Below are 25622 nucleotides of genomic sequence, written 5' to 3'. Positions count from 1 at the left end.
GGGGGGGGTCTCAGGAGGGGGCAGTTGGGGACAAGGAGAAAGGAGACTTAGATGGGGGTAGGGTCCCAGGAGGGGGCAATCAGGGGACAAAGATCAGTGGGGCTTAGATAGGGGGTGGGGTCCCGGGAGGGGGTGATCAGGGGACGGGGGGTTGGATGGGTTGAGGTTTCTGTGGGGGGCAGTCGGAGGGAGTGGATGGGGGCAGGGTGGGGCTACCCTCCCTCCCTGTGAAGTCTCCTATTTTTTGAATGTTAAAATATGGTATCCCTACCTTCACAGTGCAGCTCTCCATTCACAGCAGGCTGCAGCATGAGGTCTCAGCTTCCTCACTCCCTCCCCCTCTTTCCTGTTGGTAGTGGCCAAGGGAATGCTGGGAAATGTAGTTCTTTCACTGCTCCAGGGCTGGCTCTATAGGCAGGGAGCTAATCAAGGAACTACAGCTCCCAGGGCCTCTTGTCGGTTCTTAGCTCCCATGCTGGATCCTGCCGCCCCTGCAAATGGGCTGCCCCAAGCACCTGCTTGCTTTGCTGGTGCCTAGAGCCGCCCTTGCATTTGGCCAACCCCAAAGGAGTCCTTAGTTAAGTCTATGCTGCATTTCTACTTTTTAATTCTGTGTTTCAGCCACTTGCTTGACTTTCACTTCACTCCACCCTCCACTCTGATGTTCACTGTGCTTAAATACTGGAGACCGTGTTGCTTTGAGCCCTAAATGAGCACTACAAAAACCAGAAGCCCTTAAAGTAAGTCATCTGCCTTTAAGAACAGCAGCAGTCAGAAGGAAGGTGGGAGGGCAGGCTCCCAGCCGCTGCGTCTGCCTCCAGCACCAAAGTGGGTCACTGAAGGGGATATCAAAGTTACCACAGAAGGAAAACTAAGATCAGAATGTGCTGGATACAAGAGCTTTGGCGGTTTGAAGAGCTGCTGGGTGGAGATACCACCACTAATGGGAACAGCCTCCTCAAGACTAGAAGGTAAAGTATCCCATTGCAATTGTAAGGCAGGCTATACACCACGTCATCTGTAAAACCCCACAACAGTCTGCTGCACATTGCCTCTTCACACCCTTTGTCATCTCCCTCCTCCTTTACTGTGATCTTTGGGCAAAGAATCAAATCGCCATTACTAGCCTAGCTGGCATTCATGTGTCTCGTTACCCCTTTTCCATGATCTGTATGTACTATACTATGTCAGCTTTCCATTTTGGGTATTCACTTGATAGTCTCAGAACTGCCGAACTGTTTCACTTGTGCCAAACACTTTTTTGATGGGGAGGGGTGGAAGTTTTGCCCTAATCTTTCCAAAACGCTGCTGCCAACTCCTACTCTTCTTCCACTGCTCAGGCCTTAACATTCTCCTTCACTGGCTTCCACTTGCATCCTATGTATCATGTTCTACTTTTTGGTCCTCACTTCCAAGCCCCTCCCATAACTACTCCTGCCTCTTTCAGCGCTCATGTCTTCCTACTTCTTCCTCCGCTGCTGTTGCTCAAGTCTTTCGCTTGACAGCTCATTCTGTATTCCCACCCCCACTCATCTTTGTGCCCCTCCCTCACACTTAACCAGCTCCTATCCCATGTAGGCCAGACCTCCTTAAAAAAACATCCCTTCTTCCATAAAGCCTTTCAATGAGAACCACAAGTCAAGTTGTTTAGTAGATGTTCACTAACAAGAAAAACTACGTAATAGCATCCAGAATCTGCACACAGAAAGCTCTGTTCTCCAGAGAAAAGTGGTCTCTGAGTCGTATGGCCCTTCTGAACCCTCAATGGGAGGGAATGACTCAGGTCACGTATACTAAACCTCATATTTAGCGGACCGTGAGACAGAAGAGTCATGAATGCACACGAAAGGTATATGCTAATGTTTTCTAAGGACATGTTTATCCCTAGTTGAACTCCAGACTCCTATGCGCTGAGTCCGGACCCACTGCAACTACTCAATCAGTGCTATTTCCAGATTACCGTGGACAAGAAAAGTCACACGAGCCGGCCAGAAGCTGGTAAATTTTATAAAGGTGTGCAAGTCTACATAAATATTACTGCTAGAGAAATGGCAGTTCCATGAGTAGAGCCCTCTGGAAAGACACTGATCCTAGCTACATATGTTATAAGCAAGGCTTCTGATTTCAGGTTTTAACTGATGACCACTGGAAAAAAAACACTGGGAATGGCTACTCAATTCATGTTGACTTCACCCCTTTCCCAATGCAGTTTATATAGGTGACATCCCTGATCCCTGGCTCATATCTAAGTGCTTGTCTGTATGGAGCAGTATTGCAGACTACAAGGGTGTTAGGAAGGTTTAGAACTCACATGCTGCACATTAACTGCTCCATATAGACCCTGCTGGGGCACAGTGAAGGTTCCCTATCACACTTTAACACTGGCTGAAACAGTACTACCTGTATGCACAAAGAGTATGCCTCAAAAAAACCACCCAGTTTTGGACATCTACATAAAACTCAAAAATTGCTCAAAATAATCCCCCCGCAAATGAAATTAATCAAGCCAACAAAACGAAGCCCCAGTGATAAGATCATTGGGGCAGAGATTGTTTTTATTTTGTGTTTGTACAGCGCCTAACACAATGGGGTCCCGGCCCATGACAAGTGCTTAGGCCCTAAAGTAATACAAAGAATAAAGAACAGCTTACTGCCATCTGTGAAAAGACTAACTCAAAACTTATATCTGACTGGACTTTTACAAGTAGAGTTGCTTTTTTCTTTTTAAGTGAATTGGCTAGTCGCACCGATTCAAAGGTGTTACCTCCATCTCCAAGGTTAGGAAAGACCCCAGATTGACAGGCACTAAAAACATTCCGAATGGCGACCCGGCTCAGAGTATGTTTGCATGTTTCATTTTTTCCTGTATAGAGTTTTTACAAATATGCAATTCATTCCATTTTTCTAAGCAAGTACTATCTTGTGCAATCCAGAGTCTAAACCCACCATGGGCTCTGCAAATAGCCACGCTTCATACGTTTGGAGCCAACACCCTGGAACATTCCCACAGTGCAAGTGGGCGGGCTCTTAGAACACGGCTACATCATAGCATGAGCTGCACAGCAATTACAGGGTTAACAGGACTGTATTCTCCCCAGTTACACAGCTGAGCTATAGCTTCATTACACAAAAACACATTAAAAGAACACTAAGGCCTGGTCTACACTGGGGGGGGGGATCGACCTAAGATTCGCAACTTCAGCTACAAGAACAGCGTAGCTCAAGTCGACGTATCTTAAGTCGACGTACCTCGCATCCTCACGGCGCGGGGTCGACTGCCGCCGCTCCCCCGTCGACTCCGCTTCTCCCTCTCGCCACGGTGAAGTACAGGAGTCGATGGCAGAGCTATCGGGGATCGATTTATTGTGTTTACACTAGATGCGATAAATCGATCCCCGATAGAGCGATCACTACCCACCGGATCGGCGGTAGACGTACCCTTAGGTTCATAGATTAGTAGATGCCAAGGCTAAGAGCGGCCACCGTGATCTAGTCTGACAGGCCATAGAACATCCCCAAAATAACTTCTAGAGCTATCTTTTAGAAAAACATCCAATCATGATATTAAAACGTTGCAAAGTCAAGCACCCAAGTCAGGAAATGCCAGAATGAAGGAAGGCCAGGCCACCTTAATTCAGCCTTCTTACGCATACGCATTATGATGCAGACTTATTACATGGTCCTACACTAGTATTTTCCACAGGACCCAGGCCTCGTTCAGTGACTGGGTAGTTATCCAATATTTTCTTTTATTGTCCACAGTTGATGTTTGACCCCATACCTTATTTACCACACACCATCCAAACCCTGCACGGATTTCAAAGTTACACACCTTCCAACTTCTCCAACAAACGAGGCAGGAGTCCTACACACAACAGTCCTTTACTACACAACCCTGACTCATCCCCTGAACGAGGCAGAAGTCCTGTGGGGAAAAACAGTACGTGATCATGTAATAAGACTATCAGAACGCACTGGTGCACTCGTGCATATGCTTAAGAGGGCTTCCTCAATTCTGGCATTTCCTAACCTGCACGCTTGACTCTGCAAACTTAATATTCTCGTACAATAGTTAGGATGCAATTTAATACATTTATAAAAGACCTGAGGAAATACAGATTCCTACTGATGCCCAACTTGGTCACCAGCGGAGTTCAAACCTTTAGATCAGCACAGCACAGACCTCTACCACTTGAGCCACAGAGTACTTGGTACCAAAAAGAGGCTGGTCTCCCCTGTGGACCAGTCACTTGCTGACAGAGGAGGAAAGTGGAGACTGCAGACGCTTGGGTTCAATTCTAGGTCCTGAAGGGGAGAGTTCTCTAATGGTTATAAACCCTTCGGCCCCTGTGCCCTTAGCTTGTCTGCGCCCTTTGGTTCCTATCCAGCCCACATCTCTTGACTCCTGTCCACCTTCTCCGGCAAAGGCCTTCCCCATGCTCGCTCTGCCGCTACTCATGCCCCCCTCTACTCCTTCCAACTCTCTGGCCACTACAACCCCCTCTCCTCTATGCTGTTTCTCATCCTCCTCCCTGTTGCCTGGGTGCCAACAGGTGGAGCACTGAGAGCACAGGAGAGTTTCCCTGCTATGTTCCTGTGCCTAGTACCACAGTGGCCTGCAGTAGCAATTGCAGGGGATGTCCTGGCCAGCCCCGGCACCCCTAAACTGGAGCCTGCCCAGGGCAGATAGACTCTCCAGAGAATTTAGCTGCCACACTAACAAATCTGAGCATGTGTAAACAGACTTCTCAGAGGCTCAATTTGGACAATTTCCCCAGACATGGCAAAAGGCTCATCTGACCCCAGGGCAGCCCCCTTGCCAAGTTTCAAGACCTTGCTCCAGAGCATGGAGCTACTACAGCTTCTGGGGTGGGGGTGGGAAATGGTTACATGGTTTAAAACCCCAAACCAAAGCACTGGCGAGGCAAAACGTATTCTTCCTTACTCATTCTGGGAAGCTGCTGAAACATTTTAGCTGAAAGTTTCAAAAACAAAACATTTCAGCGTAACAGTTTATCTGGCGTTATAAAGCAACAGTGAACACTTTTAGCACGGGAACGTCTGGCAACCTTAACAACAGGCAGGGCCACCATCTCTGTCGGTGCCAAGAACACAAGCAGACAATACACAGCGGCCACGCTCAGGAAACACATCGCTATAGGTGATGCCTACCTCAGTAGTGCACTAACGGCGAGTGACTATGGTCTGGTCTACACGTAAAACTTAGGCTGACACAGCTAGGGGACTTGGGGGTGTGAAAAATCCACCCCCCAGCACCGCAGCTATGCCAGCCTTGCCTCTGGTGTAAACGCAGCTGGGTCAGCAGAAGAATGCTACTGTCAGTTTAGCTGCTCTCGCTCAGGGAGGTGATGGAAAAACCCCTCTGTCACTGTAGGCTGTGTAATATGGACACGGCTTCTGTCTGGCGATAAGCTCCAAATCAGACACCTACAGCTAAGTGCTAGCTTCAGAATTGCTTAGTAAAAATCCCATCCTTAATTACAAATTAAGACGATTGGGGATAAAATTCTGCAAAAGAAATTATCACTGGAAATGTGTAATACGGATTGACTGGAACACAGATAGAGGACACTTGTTGCATTAGCAATTAAGGGCCAAAACAGTATATATCGGCTACAGGTCATGCCCACCTCTTTCTGCTGGGCAGAATGAAGAGTGTTTATAACAGTTCTAAATACTGATTTAAATTTTACTTTTGAGAGAAATTGATACACATTATGAGGAAGTGTGAACAAAATTTAGTACATTTCAGAGCAGCTGGTGACTGCAATGCCCCACTGGAAAGAAAGCACCCGTGGCACCCAAGATCCTCATCCCACAGTTCCCAGGAACACCGTGCCAGAATCCCATGGAGACACACAGAGAGAGCTTGTTATGCTAGACATAAAAATTGATTGCAACACAACACCGTAAGTGGAAACACTTCAAAAAAAGCAGTTAAAAAAAATCAGCAAAACCCAAGACAGAAAAGGCCCTGCTTGTGACAAGAAAATGCCTAAGTTATGCCAAGAAATACATACCCGTCTGTCGATCTTATCACCCTGTAAATCATATATTAAAAAATTCACACATATTACTTATGAGTTTTTTGCAGAGAACTTTAGAAAGCTCAATTTTTTCTTTTAAGATCCTAGCAAAATGCAAAACCAAAAATTTAGTGGCTATTTTATTGAAACTATTATGTTGAAATGCATCTCAGTTCCAGGAGCGAGTAAAACAATTTTGAGATTCCAATTCTGGCTATTTTGAGAGAGATGCACGTTTAAAAATAGTGAAGTCAACATCTACAAAACCTACGTTTCTTGTACTCAACTAGCATAATTTCAGACACAAGATCCAAACAATAAAAAAAACACTTGAAAAGTTGATGAGTGATGCTTGAATCATGCTTTGGCTTCAAACTACATACTGTACAGTGACGATAACTTCTGTGAGTGGCAACATAATACAAAAGAGTTACCATCAACTTACATTTTAGTCTTTTAAGAAAGTGAACAAACAGTTTCAGGTGCTATATCTGCCTTTAAGTCCCTCTGTCTATCAGTAGTTTTATCATCGTTTTCCTTTCCAAATGAAATAACTGTTTCCCTCCACACTGCTGAATGAAAGACCCCCAACAGGTGAAACTGGGCATTTGACAGCACTCTGTATTGTCTACTTAAACGGAAACAAGTAATATCCTTCAGTTACAGTAATCTTTGGCGTTTCTTGTAACAATTGTAGGCAAATCATTTCCAGATTGTTTTAGTTGGTACACTTTCAATATGTGACTTGCATTCAAAATGATGATGAAATAGGAACAGACTAAAACAATGCCATTTCAAATCTAAGGTGTTTGACTCGTGACAATGGACAAAGCAGTTTCAGATGGCACTTTATGACGGCGGATCTGCTACACTTCCATTTTTACTACAAAGGCACTCCATGCTGTAGTGTTCAGTAACAACTAGCACTAGATCTACTATTGAATCTCGCTTGCACTTAAACTGAGAAAATTAGCATTTTTCTTTGAGCCACTAATAGCAAGGGAACATTTTTCTTCTTAAGCAAACAGAACCATGGCAATGATACAGTACATTTGACACTCTACCTGCGAAAGAATGTTGGTGCATTGTTGCAGCAAAGACACTGGAGGGTTACCAATACTTGTTGCAAGCTGAACTCTTAGCAGTTGCTCTTTCAGAGTTGCGTTATCTTGTAAAGCATGGGCCAGGGCCACGGCGGCACACCAGTTTGAGAGAGAGTCCGTGGAAAAGAGTCCGCCACAGAGCAGCTGGCCAGCCGACACAGAATTACCTGTAGCTACAATAATGGCAAACAAATGCTGTGGCACAAAAGCAAGCCATGATCAAGACTCGTAAAGTAGTTATGATACAGTAGCACAGAGGGCCCCCAACCAGGATGGGGACCTCAATGTGCTAGGTGCTGTCCCCATCTCAGAGCGGTTACAATTTAAGCTCTACATTCATCTGAAGACATCTTAAATTCTATAAAACTTTAGGAATAAAAATATGGCACCTACATAGTCATCTAGGGGTAGCGCAGTGGAAGATGACTGCCTTTCTCATGCGGCAAAAAGAGAGAGGGTGTCTCATGCCATTGTCAAGCACTCCCAACTAGGCCCTCACCACATCTACAGTCTCAGAGGAACCCTTGGAAAGATTCAACTTTCAGAGAGAACAACCTGTCTGCTAGTTGGGAGTTCTACACCTCCATTAACAACAAATCCGATCGTAAGGCCAGACTTGACAAAGCTCTGGCTGGGATGATTTAGTTGGGGACTGGTCCTCTTTTGAGCAGGGGGTTGGACTAGATGACCTCCTGAGGACTCTTCCAACCCTGATATTCTATGATTCTATGTAACATTATGACAGGTTTCAGAGGGGTAGCCGTGTTAGTCTGTATCCGCAAAAAGAACAGGAGTACTTGTGGCACCTTAGAGACTAACAAATTTATTTGAGCATAAGCTTTCGTGGTGGGCTGTAGCCAACGAAAGCTTATGTTAAAATAAATTTGTTAGTCTCTAAGGTGCCACAAGTACTCCTGTTCTTTATGTAACTTTAGACATTTGGAATGTTCTCTCAAATCCGAAACAGCCACACACAGGCGGTCAATAGGATGGCCCATCACATTTTTCTATGGGAGATAGTATGATCCAGTGAATGAGCCCGGGAATGGAGAGACATGGGTTCTAGTCACAGTTCTACCACTACCGACCTGCAGTCACTCTGGGCAAGTCATTTAACCTCCCAGCATCTGATTCCTCCTGAGTAAATGGGATGGCACTTTTGGAAGGAGCTCTGAACTCCACAGATGAAAAGTACTGACTAAGTAATAAAGTAGGATGACAGATGGAGCTTGCCAGAAAAGCTTTTAAAGATCTTACTGAGTAAAGAATTAACAAGAATGTACTCCCTGAAAGTTTGAATGAGCCTCAATACTCTGACAAAGTTAGCAGCCTGAGTTTTGACAGGCAGATAATTAATAAAGGAGTTGGATCCGTTACTTTTAAGTATCCAGCCCAAAATGGATAAGAAAGACATTGTGTGTGTTAAAATGGTAATGGGAAAGCCTTTGTGATCTTTAACGCCTCAAAATACTGGAGTGAATCCATCAAGCACAGTTTGTTTTCACACGTGCATATTCATGTGGTACTAGCCCTTCAGAGTTATGGCAGACAAAGGCCTCAAAATCCAGCTTGTACAACTGGAAGACTGTAGAAAGCTTCTTGGTTTAACTGTAAAACAAATGGAAATTTGACTTTGATTCCCTCATGTTGTAAGCTGCTTATACTTCACCCAATATCTATAAATGGGAAGTTATAGAGTGTAGCGGGAGGTGTGAAAGACAGACTCTATTTTAGAGGGAGGGTTGGATCAGAAAAACACCATGGCATTAACAAGCAATGTGTTAGACTTCCTTCCCATCATTTTACTAGTATGTTATATCCCTTTCCTTGGAGGACACCTGCCTTATTCTCTGAGACACACTTAGCAAATTTTGGATGTTTGCTAAATAATGAAAAGAAACGGGGCATGGTCATAATGACTTTTTTCAAAAGTGAATGTCATTTCACATGTCATACTAGGGAATGCAGCTCCGATTTTGCTACTTGATGGCTAAGATTTTGTATCTTATTAAAATACTAGTCTGGTTCTCAGCCTCCTTGGAATTTAACTTGTCAGGAAACATTTTCCCACATATACATCCCTCCGCCTACTCGTAAAGTAAGTACAAGGCTGAAAGTTATTGCTCAGACTAGAAAGTGAATGTGTAAATTATATGCCAAAGAACAAAAAATTTAATGTTTTAGTACAAATTAGCACAGATTCTAATAAATAGAAACAATCCCTCCATGTCAACTCCAAGCACAGATAACTAACCAATTTGGTATCAGTCCTTATCTTGCTAGAGCATAAATAATTTTAACCAAATTTTACAGCCTGAATTCTTGTACCTTTAACACCTGAATGTTATGCACGGTCAGTTAAGTTCAAATAGATTTCAAGTCAAAAAATTCTCTCAAATTAAAACACTGTTCACAAGGTGATTTTTACATCTCTTGTTCTTGGCACTTCACTAAAGGTATGTAATATTTTAGAGGAAACCTTGATGATGCATCCAAATGGATGCTAAAGTGGGATTTGTTTTTTAAATTTTCAAGCTGCATACCATCTATGGTTGACGGTAGAAGTGTTGAAACGATTTCCCCTTGTCCTTTTTGGTTTTTGTATAAGAAACACTGGAAACAGTAAAGGACAGCGCAGCGCAGTACAAATGGTTGCCTTTCATTCACCATGGACATCAGAAGTACTACGATTGCAGACCTGTTTTGAAAGAAAGAGACAGCCAATAAAATAAAAAAGTCACAAAATAAATACAATTGCTGTTACCGTACAGGGTAGGCTCAGGACTGGGGTAGCAGGAATACTGAAAGCTTAGATGTAGGTGTATCAACTGTAGTGAAACCTCTGTTAGGTCTTGTCTAGACTAACAAAAATCAGACTTATAATACAGATAGACTCTGCTTTGGTACAGGACAACAACTGATCATGATACAGGACCACAGCCTGCATGCTTTTAGTGGCATGTTTGTATGGAAATGTGCATTAGCGGTCTATAATCCATATTTTATTTTTAAACAAAATCCAATTTAACAAGTACCACTGGAATATACACTTGAGGGACTGATTTTCTCTAGATATAGAAAATCTCTTAAAAGGATGGCCCAAGAAACAAAAGCAATGTCAAGCTTCTAGTATGAAAAGTAAAATCTATATTTTTAAAACTATGTTGTGGGGGTAATTGGTGCAAAGAACATTGTTGCACTCAATGTTATGATTGCATGAATTGCGTTAACAGAACGTCACAGCCACTCTTTCAGGTGCCACTTCTACTTCAATATAACTTGCCCAGGGAACTAAGGTGTTATCAGCTTTAGTCCTAAGTAAGGTTTACCATATATTTGGATATTTATCTTTAGGGGTAACTGGATTTTCAGGTTTAACCCTAAAATATTCTCTCTCAATATAGTACATTTTGCTCCGTATGTTTATCATGGAGCAAGACCGAAGAGGCCTGTTGGATCATCCACTCCATCTCCTTGCCAATACATAACTGTTTCTTACAGGACTTTTCTATAGTGTTTAGTCCTGTCTAGTATCGAAAGCTCGAACAATGAAGCTTTTCCACTGCCTAACAGATCTTGCTATAAGGAAATTCTTCTCATCCATTACTCTGACTACTTGTACCTTCAGGTACAACACTGGATTCCTCTCCCTCCTTGGTGTTTCCATCATTCAAATAATTGGTAGACTTATTTTCCCCCTTCCTAATCACTTAGTCAAGTTATTCATATTATTCCATTTTCATGTTTTACTTGAGATCAGTCTGTTCTGCTCTGATAGCTTGTTATTGTTCTCCAACATGTCAACATCTTTACAGCAGGATGCGTTGACAGCTGAATACAATACTCATGTGTAGTCACATCAGAGCTGGATAGAAAATCTTACTTCTCGACTCTAAGTCATGAAGCCTTGCCACAGATAGCCCATAACGGTACTGGATTTAAAAAACTGCTGTATCATGTTGCAAAATCAGGTCCAGTTTACTGCTGTTGCTCATCTCAGGTTTTGCAGCACTACGGCTTTACAAGTTCTCCTCTCATTGAGCATGTGCGGTGCAAACTAGAGAAATTTCTTCTAAATATATTAGCTTTCCTCCTCCAACCCACCTGAATCAGGGTCATTTTCTGTCTATTTTTTCAGTGTCTGCACTGCAATTAAAAACTGGTGGCTGGCCCGGATCAGCTGACTCAGGCTCGCAGGGCTCGGACTAAGGGTCTGTTTAATTGTGGAGTAGACATTCAGGCTCTGGCTGGAGCCCGAGCTCCAGGATCCTGCACAGGGGGAAAGGCCCCAGAGCGTGGGCTCCAGCCAGATCCTGAACGTCTACACCAGTGGTTCTCAAAGCCGGTCCGCCGCTTGTTCAGGGAAAGCCCCTGGCGGGCCGGGCCGGTTTGTTTACCTGCCGCGTCCGCAGGTTCGGCCAATCACGGCTCCCACTGGCCGCGGTTCGCCACTCCAGGCCAATAGGAGCTGCAGGAAGCGGCGCGGGCCGAGGGACATGCTGGCCGCCCTTCCCGCAGCCCCCATTGGCCTGGAGCAGTGAACCACGGCCAGTGGGAGCCGCGATCGGCCAAACCTGTGGACGCGGCAGGTAAACAAACCGGCCCGCCAGGGGCTTTCCCTGAACAAGCGGTGGACCGGCTTTGAGAACCACTGGTTTAGACAATTAAACTGACCCATAGTCCAAGCCCTGTGAGCCTGAATCAGCTAACATGAGCCAGCTGCGGGTTTTTAATTGCAGCACTGATGTACCCTGAGTAGCTTATTTATTCTCTCTCCTTTCATTGAAGTTGACTGTTCCTCAGTTTGCACAGATTTCATTAATGTACTGTTACTTTTCTAGATCATGAAGGAAGGTGTTAAATGAGACCACTTCAAAAGCCATTCTGTGTGGAAGCCGTCTAGACATCTTCATACTTCAACTAATGCACGTTTGATAATCCTTCCACTGCGAAGCTTTAATTTGGTATGACCTACTGTAGCTTTAAATTATTAAATAAAAGACTCCCTTTCTGACTGATGAAAGATTCTAAATGGAAGCTCTTTCCCATGCCAACATATCTGTGCTTGGTAAATGGTTAAGCATTTTTCTTCCCCTACCTCGGTGGATTTGAAGGTGCATTTACAGAAGCAAAGTAGTCTTGGTTTATTTGGCATCCTCGAATGACTTCTGACACAGTGTTGATGGTCTAAAGGAGAGTAAGACAAGCCACACAAAGTTGACATGGAAATCAAGATACCAAAACAGCAATAAACTAATTCCTACAGCAGTCAGAATATTTAGGGAATACATTGACACAGATATCAACTTTTAAACATAGTATTTGTAAATATTGGGGCAGACCAGTATATTCAAAATTTAGAAGTCCTTATTTAGATGAGATAGTGCTTTCAAAGCAATGAAGACAGATGTCCTGTGGTTTTAATGCTATTAGTCATTTAGGAAAGTGGACCCTGAATGTATCTCAGAAAGGTGTAAATTATAGAGGGAAGTTGCAAATTAGGATGCAGGGAGGTACAAGGTGGCTGACCTGCCCCTCCATTTATTGAAGAACAACATGTAACAGAAGAAAAGTAACTTCAGGAAGTGTCACATTGCACACAGCATTTTCAGTAGCCTACGTTACTTGGAGTCAGCTTATGAGGTTACCACAGAAAACTAAGCTAATACCAGGTTTATGTTGGAGGTAAATTCAGGTAAATTAGGAAGAGGTAAATGGTGCGACTGAAGTGATTTACTCAGCTATATCTTTTTGGAAAGGTAGCCAACACTAAAATGGAGGCAACCCCCAAATGAAATAAGCTAAAAAGGTTGTTATATACCCTCATCATAGGTGAGGCTAGATTGAAACATCTTTTGGACACCTAGCGTTAGAAATGCAACTGCTATGACAAACATTTCAAGCCCATTTGCTAAGGCTGCTAATGTTGGAGGTGGGACAATCACTGGGATCCACCTGACCTAGTTAGTGTCCTCAGGTAAGGGATTAATTGCCCTCACCTTAACCTGGTAAAGGACTTCCCAGAAGCTAGACAAATACATCTATTATTGCAGCTGTGCTAACTCATGCTAGCTTGTTCACACTGGCACTGAAGGTCAGGAAAAAGACCAGGGACTGAACTGACTCTGGAATTACCTAACCCCACAAAAAGCAGTGAACAAACAAATTACCGTCCAGGAAACGTAGAACATGTACACACATTCACACACACACTTCAAGCTGGGATTTAAGAAGCAAAGCAAGTTTTACATCCGATTGTTTTCCACAGCTATAACTCTAAGGAGCCACCCTAAGCATATATCATTGCTTGGGGAAGAGAAACTGAAATCTCTCCGACTTCCAAAACTGATAGTTAAAGAATATTAAATTCATCTAATATGATTTCACTGTATGGCTAGAGAGTCTCATATACAACTGCTTTCCTGTTCCTTGGCTACCTCCTCTCCCTGCTTCCTCGCCCTCCCTTACCTCGGTCAGAATGTCGGCAGGAACGCCCGTTGCCATCAGGATCGTGCAGAGCTGCTGTAATAACCCACAATGAAACATGGTTTTTTGACAACTGCTGGTGGCACCAGGTGGGTTTGTGGGGGACACCAACACCCGCACAAGCTGCAAAGAAGAGAAATGCACGTTGGTCTAGGGAGGGAGGGAACCCTGGCGTTAAAACGCTGATTTCATGCATATATGAAAACGGAAGGGGGGTGCTGCATCTCTTCATTAGGCTCGCTTCACGTGGTGAACAAGTAAAAATTACTGTACAAAACTGTCAATACCCAAGTAGCATTTGAAGGCTAGTGACACTGCAGAGAAAATTTAAATTGGAATCTAGCCAGGACATGCAAGTCAACTCTACTCTTCAGAAAAAATGCAGCTTTTAATTCCCACAAATGGCCAGGATCTTTTTTGTGTCTTTAACTTCTAATCCAACGGCAGCTTTAAGTAAAACTCAACACCTGAGGATTTCTTCAAGATTCCGAAATGTCTGAGCCCACTGCTTGTGCTGAAACTATGTCAGGAATTTAAGCTACATATCCAAATTGAATAACTGTGCTACTTGTGCACACAGTTCTGTCATAAATTGAATCTAGCTACTTTTCACAAGAGGGCAGCATTCCTTCAGAATGAATTATCTCATTTCACTGTTCTTAAAGCAGTTGTCATTAGTTACAGTACAGAAAAAAATCTTAATAGGCACCTCTGTTAAAACAGAAGTGCCAATTATGCAATTACCCCAGTTATGAATTCACTGCGATAGCAAATTCCATATACTTTACAAAGACATCATAAACACACAAGATGTATACTTGCAAGAGCGTCAAACAATTGAGTCCTTGCTCAAAGCACTGTTGTCACTTGTTTCATGCATTAATTTTAAAATAAGTACAATGCTAAACATTAACACATTTTAAAAAGTCATTTATTAAAGAGTTTTTCAAAATATTTTAAAGAGCATTTCTGAGCTGAAAAGTGACTAAAAAAGGACAACATTCATACCCCCATTACATAGTGCTAACTAACATCACTGGAATTAATTGATTTTTTAGTTAACAATGGTAGACCAAAACATTTTTTTCATTGCACGACACCAGCTACTGTTATGGTTTAATAGTTTCTTGAATACAAGAGACGCATAGTGTGCATGTGTAGGTGGAAATGCAGCAGTCAAAACGAATTAAAAAAAAGGAAGCCTACCATTATTCTTCTCATCGTTTTTAAGGAGACCTTTTGTGTTCATTTATTTTTCCTATATACTTTTCAGAACTTTTGTATTAGGAGTATTTGACTTTGCTCAGATTCCAGTTGTGGATAGTTGGGATAGTTGATATCTAACATATTGAGAGTTACAACTCCAAAAAAGGTTCCGGGATGTTTACGTAGTGTACTTTACACCCCTGCCACCTTACAATTCTCTTTGCTGAGGATGGACTAGTAAACATGCATATGGCATTCAGTAATATTCTGAAGAGAGAGACTGTGTATTCACACTGGCATGCTGAACACATCCGGCAATCCAGTATCACAGTAACGATGCTGCTCCCAATATTTGGCTTCCACAGGCTGCCAAACCTGTGCGCTGTACATTTTCACTTGCCGTGAAGTTTAATGACGTCTTTACTCCTGCACAATTCAAACCAAACACTGGAGATTCCACTCGTACATTCTTTGAACCAGGAGTTTATTTGTAAAGTAGTGGTAACGCTTCCAAACTCTACAGACAAAATGTAACTCTGCCCATTTGAGATGCTGCTTGCAGCAGACAGTGCAATATGTTTCAATTATGATCACGAATAATCTGCTGAGATAAGTGATCTTGGACACCCTCTGCTGACCATGGGGCTAGATTTACGATTAAAACACCCAATCTTAAATTAGGAAGTGCCCATACAGAGTAATTAATCATGCAACTTTGAAGTATGCTTAACGCAGTTTTATGCATATATGTCATAGGAAAGGCAGAATGAAGACAGCCTGAAATCAGACCTGAGTGATTGTATAGCATTTTGTGAGCTTTCCATGACACAAGATCAAAACTCTCTTCTGTGATCTTGGAGAAAAACTCCAAGAACTTGAAAAAAGAGTTAAACATTCCTGTGTGACTCTCTCATCAACTCCCACGTGAAAAAGAAGATTACTGTTAATTGAATTATTAAAAATACTTGGACATTTTCAGTTTACTCTGGGGATTTGACAGAACTCTATGCACAATTTTACTGTCTGATCTTACACACTGCAACAGGGGAGAGAAAGAGAAAGAAAGTTATCAAACCATAAAAGCTGGCAGGAGTGCTCTGAGTATGCTAGTTGAAGATACGTTTATTCTGGGGTTTGGGTTTTTTTCAACTGACTAGATTTAGTCTCTGGCTTCAGACATTTTCCAAAGAAAAAAACCCCGCAAACAAACAGCTGGCCACGAAAGCAGAAAAATAATGATTTAGAAAGCAGAAGAAAGTATGCAAATTCCTAGCATTGTTCCACCAGTAAATCGCAAGTTGTTTTACCTGCAACATTAGATGAAGATTAGTTACTTTCTGTGCCGACCAACCAGAGTTGTCATCTCCAACTTCAAACCAAGGTTTCATACGCTGAATGTATGAACCTTCTTTAAAGAAATTCTGATTGGAATTATTGTTCTTTAACAAATTTTGTAACAGGAGAAGACAGTCTTCCACTACTATTCCTGGAAAGACAAGAGGTAAAGCAAGGATTAACTGAGAAAGTGAAAGATATTCCATCTCCAGAGGTCTAACACCTTTCAGGTATAGCAGAACAGAATGATACTTTCTGTCAATTCTTGGAAGCCCAATATTCTAATGGGGACAAATTATGGTTCTTCCATAACTCTCAAATGAAACGTATTTGTTTAGAGAATGTGCACTGCAAATAATACAAAGGTTTCTTGTGGCAATGAAAATTCAGTCTTTTGGGGGCTTTTTTAATGGCTTGAAGTAAGTACGTGTCTCTATTCCAGGAACAGGCTTCATCAGTCTCCTTTTCTACTGCAACAGTGAAGAAAAATAAAGACAATCCTACATAACGCTAGTGTGATGTCAGTGACCCAAGGTAAGGGTTTTACTGTAGTAATTCTTACTGGGTAATCCGTAACTTTATTCAGACTCAAACAACATTCTCTCCTCTCATTCCAAAGTTATTTCTAAATTTAAACTTCTGAAAGGGAGAAGAAATTCTTAGATCTAATCAGCGAGATAATCCAATTTCAATTGTGAACGGTATGGAGCTGGAATAGCATCTCCCTCTACATTACGCACTGCACTGAGGACACTAACAACAAGCAATAATGCCCAAAATCTATGCACAGAGAAAAGGGGTATAACTAAAGCATTACGCTGGGCAACTTGGCCCAAGAATCTGAATGAGAGGAGCAGAATGACTGGTGACAACACCCTCCTATTTCTGTGCTGGCATCAAACCTGGTTTGCTGATACAGAGGCTTAAAGGTTAATTCCCTCAGCTTGTGAAAACAAGAGGCATGGGTGTGTAGCATTAAGGCATGGAGCAACAGAGATCAGCTGTTTGACAGCTTTCCCCTGCTAGCCACGCATAGTGAAGATAAACCTGAAGCGGAGAAATAGGAGGGAAGAGAGCGGAGGGCTCAGCGCTTCTGAAAACAAGTGCCCTCTCTGCAATTTGCTTGTTCACTTTTCCTTTCCTCAGACCTTTAGAAATATTTCTCATGACATCGTGATCTGCTTAACCATATCCTTCGAGTCTAAACATTTTTGACCCTTCCGTCATAACACTTGCTATTGCTAAGCTGCCTATGAGCAATGGCCTGTCAACTTCCCTCATGCCTCATCCCCAGGGGAGGGACAGTTCAGTGGTTTGAGCATTGGCCTGCTAAACCCAGGGCTGAGAGTTCAATCCTTGCAGAGGCCACTTAGGGATCTGGGGCATGTTCTCCTGAGGTCCCTTCCGACCCTGATATTCTATGATCCCCTGGGTTTTTTAGCATCACAGAGCTTACATGATCCGTGCTACAACATTCTCAGTCTCTTTTCATTGTATCTTGTCTATGACAATAAGTTTGAATATGCAGCGTGTTCAGCCTCACGTTTTAAGTTGAAGACACAAGGAAAATGGACAACACCTCTTATGCTAGCTGTCCGGGATGGCATTTGCCCTTCACCTCCAATGCCACAGGCTGTTTAAATCCAGAATGGCCATTTTTAGAATAAAGGGTAGGAGGCAGTAGCCTGTTATTCTGTGTATTTAACAGAGGTATGAAGAACGGTGACTTACACTGCGGTAACCATGGTTCCCCGTGATGTCAGTGTGGATCCCACTGTAGGCATGCATGCCCATGCATCTTATGTATGCAAGGTCTGATTTTTGTTTAATAGTTGTGTCTCTGGGGGCCACACATGCACCCTTTGTCTCTTCATGCTGCCATGTGGGATTGAAAAACATGGAACAGCTGCAACCTTCCCCCACTTACCTCACAATTCAAAGTCTGTGGTAGCTGAGGACTCAGGAAGGTGGTGATGGAGGGCGGGTCATGAAATATGCAACCACTGCATATCGAAAACCCCCAGTTACTGTAGGGGAAGTGACTGTTCAAGCAATGTCCCCTCACGCTGGGGGGAATGAGGAGTTTCAGCTGCATCCGTCAAATAATGATTGTAAAATTGCTTTCCTGAGTATAGCATCCAACCTAGCCACTCAATCCAAGACACCGTACAATAGCAGGTTACACCACATCGCTGCCTTGCAATTTTCTGAAAGTGGCACATTCCTGAAGCAGGTGGAGGAGGTTGCTTGCGCTGCACTAGAGTGAGCTTTCACGTTCAGTGGAAGAGGTACTCCACTGTGTTACTCACTTCAATATTCTCTGTGAAGCGCTCACTGGACCTTTAGAATGTCAATGTGTGACTATAAACATTGGTCCTGTCCATGTAATAAAGGGAAGTCCTGTGTAATTTCCTCTCCCCCAGAGCCAAGTTGGCTTCGGGAAGAAGACAGGCAAGTTGATTGACTAGTTTAGATGACTCTGGGTGACATCTGAGCACCACCGTGTCCCTATGGACTGTCTTATAAGGAGGTTCAGCCATGAGAAGCTTACTCACCCTCCTGGCCGTCCATTCTTCTGCACATGCACACTCACAGTGGGATCCCCGCAGACACATTCAAAGAAGAAATTAAGTTTGCAAATCTCTAATGGAAGTCCTCAAATCAGAATCCAAGAAGATCCTAGAAGTTGTATACTTGCTCATCCCACCACTCTTACTATGATCCTACTCTGTGTACTTGGTCCTTTAACCCATCCACACAGCACTGGTAACACCTGAAAGTCACTGACTGTGACCACCTGCTGTTCACTCTGGTGTTTCTATATTAAACAGAAAAATCCTTGAGATTCTACTCGGATTGACACAAGCATTGCAACAGTCCTGGCATTTTATCTCCATCGCCACACCTTGTGAGAAAAGCAACATTCAGTTCAGACCATACCTCCATCGCTGTTCCCTTCATCTGTTACGATATCCAGCAGTCTCTCAAAGGCATTTTCAAAAGCAACTATTTTCTGAATGGCGGCGTTGCTTTTTGTCAGCTGCTGCAGTAACAAGACTCCCTTCAGGAAGAAGATAAATATAGCGACTAGACAAAGCTTTACTAGAAGAGGCGCGTTAGCTTTAAAGAAGTGCCCTCCTCGACAGTTATAATACATTAGCAGTGGAAAACCTTGGTGGCAATTACTGGATACAATTGTACATAATGCATGTGGCAACTTGCATCAAACCCCGTGTGAAGCAGTGTGTTATGCCTCAAACTTAGCTCTAAATGGGAATATAAAAAACTGCCAAAAGAAAGAATTAAGACAGGAAGTGGCTATAAAAATCATATACAGAGCAGCACTCCTCAGTAATGGGGGAGGGGTGGTTTTGGCCATCTCTAGATATACTGCCTCCCATAGCTACGCTCTTGCATACGCTCACGGTGCTTTGTGGTTCTACGAGCTACTGATGCAAATACCATCCGGCACAAAAACTGAATCTGTCTCAGGGACACGCCAACCCATTCCTTCCCGCCCACCCTTTCATGCCTCTCCAGAGCGCACAGACTCTGGAGCAGCAGGGCTAAAGGGAGGTTGAGTGCAGCATTACAGAAACAATGCAATGCAGAGCTTCTAGTTATGAAGCGGATGAACAACTCTAGACGTATGTACAAGCATGATCACAATCCCTTTGTTCTGTACTTACGTCATTCCGTATCACCTCCCTAGAGTCTGCGAGTAAATCCATGAGCCTCGAGACACCTGAAAAAAGCAAACAACCGCATGACGTGAATTACCACAAGGAGTTTACTAGAATCCCATTTTGGAAGTCCCTTCAAGAGTAGTTACAATGCTCGGTTAGAAGTGCCCCTTTGGACTGACATTTCCAGTGTAAGTTAGCCAGTGACCAAACTACTTACCCATGGGACTGACAAGAATTATCTGCTGCACCTGGGGTCCTTGCTGCTTTAACAATGATGTAAGAAGTTTCACTCCCGGCCAGCGAACCTGGAAGTCAAATTCCTGCAGGGATATGGAGAATGACATTAAACAATGAATCCAGGAGCATTTCACACTCTTGCAAATGACCTACCCAGTGACTTTAAAAACAGGACAGCTATATGACTGGGTGCCAAATGGCCCTAATGTAGATGGGCATTCATCACTGTGAGCAGGTCCCTTTCCCTGCTCTGCTCTGCAACAGCGAACACGCTGTAAAGTCAAATCTCACCCCATGCTGGTTTTTTGCTTTAACAGTAACATAACTACCACTAGCTTCAGCTCCACCCTTCTCTCCCCAGGGTTCCTCTAACCATTTATAGTCCTGTTCTGCTTCTAAAAGGCAGCACTTTCACCTATCCTATTGTGAGATGTTGCTTTCTTCATTCTGGAAGAGTGATTTCATGCCCATATTCACCAAAGTTTTTCTTAAACTGCCTCAAGTTTAATTTGTACTACACCAGAGATACAAAACCATGAAGAATCAAACACCCACTTTAATGTTTCTTCGGTATTCAAAGTACCGCACCACTACTCACCTCTAGAAAGGTCAACAGGAGAGTGACATTTTCTTGCTGTTTAATGAAGATTTCTGTAAACTGCCTTCCCAGATCATCAACCTGTTTTTGTGGATTTTCTTCTGTAATGTTCAAGAAGAATTTGTTACACTGTAACATTAAAATAACTGTAGAACTTCTTTTTACAGGTTGCAGTAAACACACAGCCTATATAAGGTACTTATGAGTCAAGGTCCAAAGAATCCTTATTGCCATATTAAATAATAAATGTATCTTCCCCCCCCCCACCCCCGTAATTATTGCTGGAATCTGTGTGCCACAAACAATATTTACATTGGTTTAAACATGAGAGAGAATCTGAGTGTTTTCTATCCCAAAGTCAGAACAGTAAATGAGGAGCTAATTCATTTTAATAATGGAAAACCAACAATTCACTCAGTAGAAGTCTGATTCAGCTTTCATTGAAGATGACGGTGTCTTGCCATTGACTTTAATGGGAATCAGATCAGGTCCCCAGATAAATACTTCATAAAATCTAGACTATTTTTAACTGCACTGTTTACAAGAAATTCTATTTTCATCAGTCACATCTGCTCAGAGCCACATTTCTCATCTACAGGACCACACACTCAAAATGCAAGCAAGCTCCCAAGTGATCAAACAGCTCTTACAGAGCAGAGAACACCTGCCTTTTCAAATGAAGGACAGGAAGCAGCCTTGGGGATTTAGTGTTTGCATGCAGTCGAAGTGAAGTGTACAGCTGAACAAGTGTGCCACAAAGATCATTCAATACCTTCTCCAAAGACAAAGTAGATTTACTGCTCCCTCCTTCAAGGCTTTTAGTTTAGGAGTAAAACCGTCTAAAGTTGGATGTTCAAGTACTTATTTACTCTTGAAAAAGGATGTATTTATTTTTTTGGTTCAGTGATGAAAAAAAACTCAGACGCACCAAAAAAAGGGACATTCATTTTAAGATGTATTGATGGCAAAATAACCGCTCAGATCTTGATTTGGACTAATTCCATAAAGGCAATTCACGGTCATCCTGTTATCTAGCCTTTGGACTAGAATTATTTAAGTTCTACACAAGTAATTCAGTCTTATATATGTTATTTAAGATGTTCATGTTGGACAGACTGGAGAAGTAGCAATGATGGCACCAAGAGTGTTGAAACAGCATGCCAGATATCATGAATACTGTTGCATCCTGTGTATATTTTCCCATACTGGGCAATGCCAATTATCATCCAGACATGATGGAAAAGCAACAACTAAGTTTAGATAAGACTTTGGATAATCAAGGGCTATTAAATATAAGAATCGATCACGAAGCGATGCGAGTCTGTGGTACAACCGTCTTACAGTTAACGGAGGTTGTATTTAGTTAGATTCTGATAAGCCTTTCAGTTGCAGATCGCTTGTTCAATCCAATTCCAGTCAGTAGCAGCAGATATTCGTTACAATACAATAATGTTTGATGACGTAAGTGAAATGACTTTGTCTCCACACAATCTATGGACAGGGGCCTGCCTCACAGAAACCCGTCAAAATAAACTTCCTTGTCGCTCGCCTAAGATACAGAAGAACTGAATGTGCATGAACTAAAATTGTCACAGTTACAATGGCTTCCTGCACGTCAAGCACAATGGGGGAATTTGGCAATGGTAATATGCACCATATTTTTCAATGTTGTATAATTACTAAATGAGAAAAGTATCAGGGCGTAGCCGTGTTAGTCTGTATCCACAAAAACAACAAGGAGTCCGGTGGCACCTTAAAGACTAGCAGATTTATTTGGGCATAAGCTTTCGTGGGTAAAAAACCTCACTTCTTTGGAGAAGTGAGGTTTTTTACCCACGAAAGCTTATGCCCAAATAAATCTGTTAGTCTTTAAGGCGCCACCGGACTCCTTGTTGTTTAAATGAGAATACTATTCAAAAACATTAGATCTCATAATAATCTACTGAGTTACACTGGATTCAGCTAATCCTTGACATGCTATTAGAAAAACAATCCTGCCAAATGTGTGCTAACCCTCATGATACTCCCTCCTTCCTGCTCCGTGTAATGGTTCCACATGCACTATGCAGGTCATACCACATTCGCCATGTGGAAACCCCACTGCAGACAGTGCACAGGGCAGGGAGGGCCATGCTGTAGACACAACACGTCATTTTACAAAGTTTCACTCTTACCTCCTGAGCTGTGGATTGGATGCTCTGTGGCAGACGCACAACGACAGTGGATATGTAGGCATTACAATAAGCAGAAGCTGGAAAGTCAGGGTCTGATCTGGCAAAATGCTACGACAGTGCTTTATGGGAGCATTCAGTGCACTACTCTGAGTAGCTGAACTCTCTAAAGGTCACCTTCAGAAACAAGACCTGTATTTTTCTATAGCAAGACTATCTTAATGAAACAGCCAGCAATTAGCAGTATCTAATCTAGGAATACCAGTGATCCTCCCTTTATTAGATTTTAGAAGAAAGTGCTGTTTTGTATCTGATGCTGAATGAATACATTCTGCACGTACTCATTGATAGGCAACCCTGGGCTAATGACGATATCACAGACTCTTAAAAATATATTGAATGAAAGTGTAGTTTCCTAAGTTGCATTCACTCTACTTGTCCCAAAAAAAGGGTACAATGGGAAGAGAGTTGCCAGGGGAGAAATCATTGTGTTAGTCTTCTTACAGCCTGTGAGAAAAACTTAACACTTCTCCAAACTGGATATAGTAACTGAACTTGACTCTAAGGCCTGGTCTACACTAACACCCCAATTCGATCTAAGGTACGCAACTTCAGCTACGTGAATAACGTAGCTGAAGTCGACATACCTTAGTTCGAACTTACCGCGGTTCAGACGCGGTCCACACGCGGCAGGCAGGCTCCCCGTCGACTCCGCGGTACTCCTCTCGCCGAGCTGGAGTACCGCAGTCGACGGGGAGCACTTCCGGGATCGATTTATCGCGTCCAGACCAGACGCGATAAATCGAACCCGGAAGTTCGATTTCCAGCCGTCGAACTAACGGGTAAGTATAGACCAGCCCTAAGTTACATAATATGATCTACTAAGAAACCCATTCCAATAACTGAAAAGAACGTCTCACCTCCTGTGTGCATATCTAATGTCGTAATTGGAAAAGTTACCTTTGGCGTTAATGGTTGTTAGACTGCATCATCCACATAAAAACCAAAGAAATAAGCAGTTAAGTGTTTCACTGCAATGATCAGTTCCCCATCTAGCTTCAGCTACCTCCCTTCCCACAGGCCATGTATCGCCACCTTGATCCCGAACAATTAACAGGAACCCTTGAGCTAAGAGCACAGGTGTTGGTTACATGTTTTGGCACTTAACATCCGGCTTGACACGGCTTTCATAAATAGATCAAAAGCAGGTCTCTGTTATTTTGTACTGGTGTGTAACTGCAGCATGGTGTCAGACTGCTAATGGTGACGGCAGAGTGACTTACATTCTCCTAAACGTTTCTAACAGACACGTGAATGGGTGATTCAGGTTAGCGATCTTTCCATGCTTAGGTGCGTGTAAGTTACAGAACTGAAGTCTGCACATTGTGGGCACGCATTGGTTTATTTTGTTTATGGTAAGAGTGAAGACTTATTTTTCCATTATGTCCCAAGTGGCGGATGAGGTTGAGAAACAGAACTGCTGAGTGGAGGGTAGATAAGGTGATGACTACCCTAGCTGGTCATTTCATTACTTTTTACAGCATCTGGTGGTGGACGATGCATTCTAACAACCGTAACAGAGTCTGAGCTAGAAATTCCCCCATGTAGTCACAGCAGATCAACCCTCAGCTACTCACCTGCGTAGCTATCAATGCTGCCTAGCTATTATCCCCTTTACGTCACCAGACAGCCACTGTCTCTCCTCCACTCACACTTCCCCATCTACCACCAGCCCCACAGAGATCTTCCTATTCATAGAGCCCTGTTCCCCAATACCAACTCTCCTCCCACACCTTATGTCTATCCTCCAGTGTACCATTCCCGCTCCCCCATTCCCATGACGTGCTCCCTCCAGAGCCCCCCATCCATCTCTATTTTAAACACCAATACATATCAACGCTAAGAGCACAATGTGGTAGAACCGGGAGCATGTTAGGGTGCGGGTGAAGGAAATGTGAGAAAGTAGAGGCATGGGGTTGATGAAGGGGAATTCAGGCTGTGCATGAGGTGGATGAAGGAAACACTCCACTTAGAGAAGTGGCACTCTGGTGAACAGGTGATTCAGAGCAAAGCCCCTTTACCCTCTCCCAGATTTTTAGCGTAAACCCAATCTCCCACATTCCTACATCCCCTTTGGTTTCCCATGAAGCTGACTCATGGTTCATCAAGTAACCAAGGGACGAGCTAGCAGATGGGTGATCAGGTATGGAGGCTGGGGTGGGCGGAGAAACAGCAACATTTTAGTTGGGCAGATTGGGATGTATGCAGAGGACCTGTGACCGAGGAGGAAGGAGCAAAAGAAGGGTGAGTGGAGGGAGAGTCTAGTGTCCACTTGAAGGGCTCATCTGCTCAATGAAGCCACAACACTTAGGGAACCTTTCAAGCACCAATCTTAGCGCAGCCAAAAGGCACTAACCACATGCCTCCTCTCCTGGATACAAGCCTCTGTCCTTCCCTGCTCATCTGAAGCCTGCCGCTAAAATGCCCTTCCCCTAAAGCCTCACTCAGCCTCTTATGCTCTCCCAAGCCACACCCATTCTCTGTGCTGCCCATTCCCACATGACCTCAGAGCCACATCTCCCCTGATGGCACCCCCCCATGCTCCCCGCTGCCCTACCTACTTCCCAAGTGACTCTGCAGAGCACAGCTAGTGCCTCAGCAGGACTGCTCTAGTTAACAGAAGCAGCTAACACACAGTAGTTCTGTCACCACCTAACCTTTGTATAACTCAGCTGTTATCCTGACTTAGGGTA

General features: G+C 43.3%; 1 protein-coding gene across 4 annotated transcripts in view; it reads right to left on the bottom strand.

Annotated features, from left to right (window-relative positions):
* The window catches only part of USO1 (USO1 vesicle transport factor), a 71087-nt gene that overhangs the window by 26408 nt on the left and 19057 nt on the right, over window positions 1-25622 (bottom strand). For 2 of the 4 annotated variants that reach the window (XM_026653355.2, XM_026653356.2), the window contains 10 exons: window positions 20699-20799; window positions 20081-20183; window positions 19867-19922; window positions 19118-19238; window positions 16150-16328; window positions 13619-13759; window positions 12249-12337; window positions 9694-9848; window positions 7112-7323; window positions 6042-6062 (listed from right to left, as the gene is read on the bottom strand). In XM_026653355.2, coding sequence (XP_026509140.1) covers window positions 6042-6062; window positions 7112-7323; window positions 9694-9848; window positions 12249-12337; window positions 13619-13759; window positions 16150-16328; window positions 19118-19238; window positions 19867-19922; window positions 20081-20183; window positions 20699-20799 — 1178 coding nt within the window. The remainder of the gene's footprint in view (window positions 1-6041; window positions 6063-7111; window positions 7324-9693; window positions 9849-12248; window positions 12338-13618; window positions 13760-16149; window positions 16329-19117; window positions 19239-19866; window positions 19923-20080; window positions 20184-20698; window positions 20800-25622) is intronic. The other 2 variants (XM_026653357.2, XM_026653358.2) reach the window with 1 other exon arrangement.

The sequence above is a fragment of the Terrapene carolina genome, unplaced genomic scaffold (genome assembly GCF_002925995.2).
Source record: "Terrapene carolina triunguis isolate 2854851 unplaced genomic scaffold, T_m_triunguis-2.0 Scaffold136, whole genome shotgun sequence".
NCBI classification, from domain to species: Eukaryota; Metazoa; Chordata; order Testudines; family Emydidae; genus Terrapene; species Terrapene triunguis.
The sequence above is the reverse complement of the archived record's forward strand: the minus strand, read 5'-3'. Positions and strand labels throughout refer to the sequence as shown.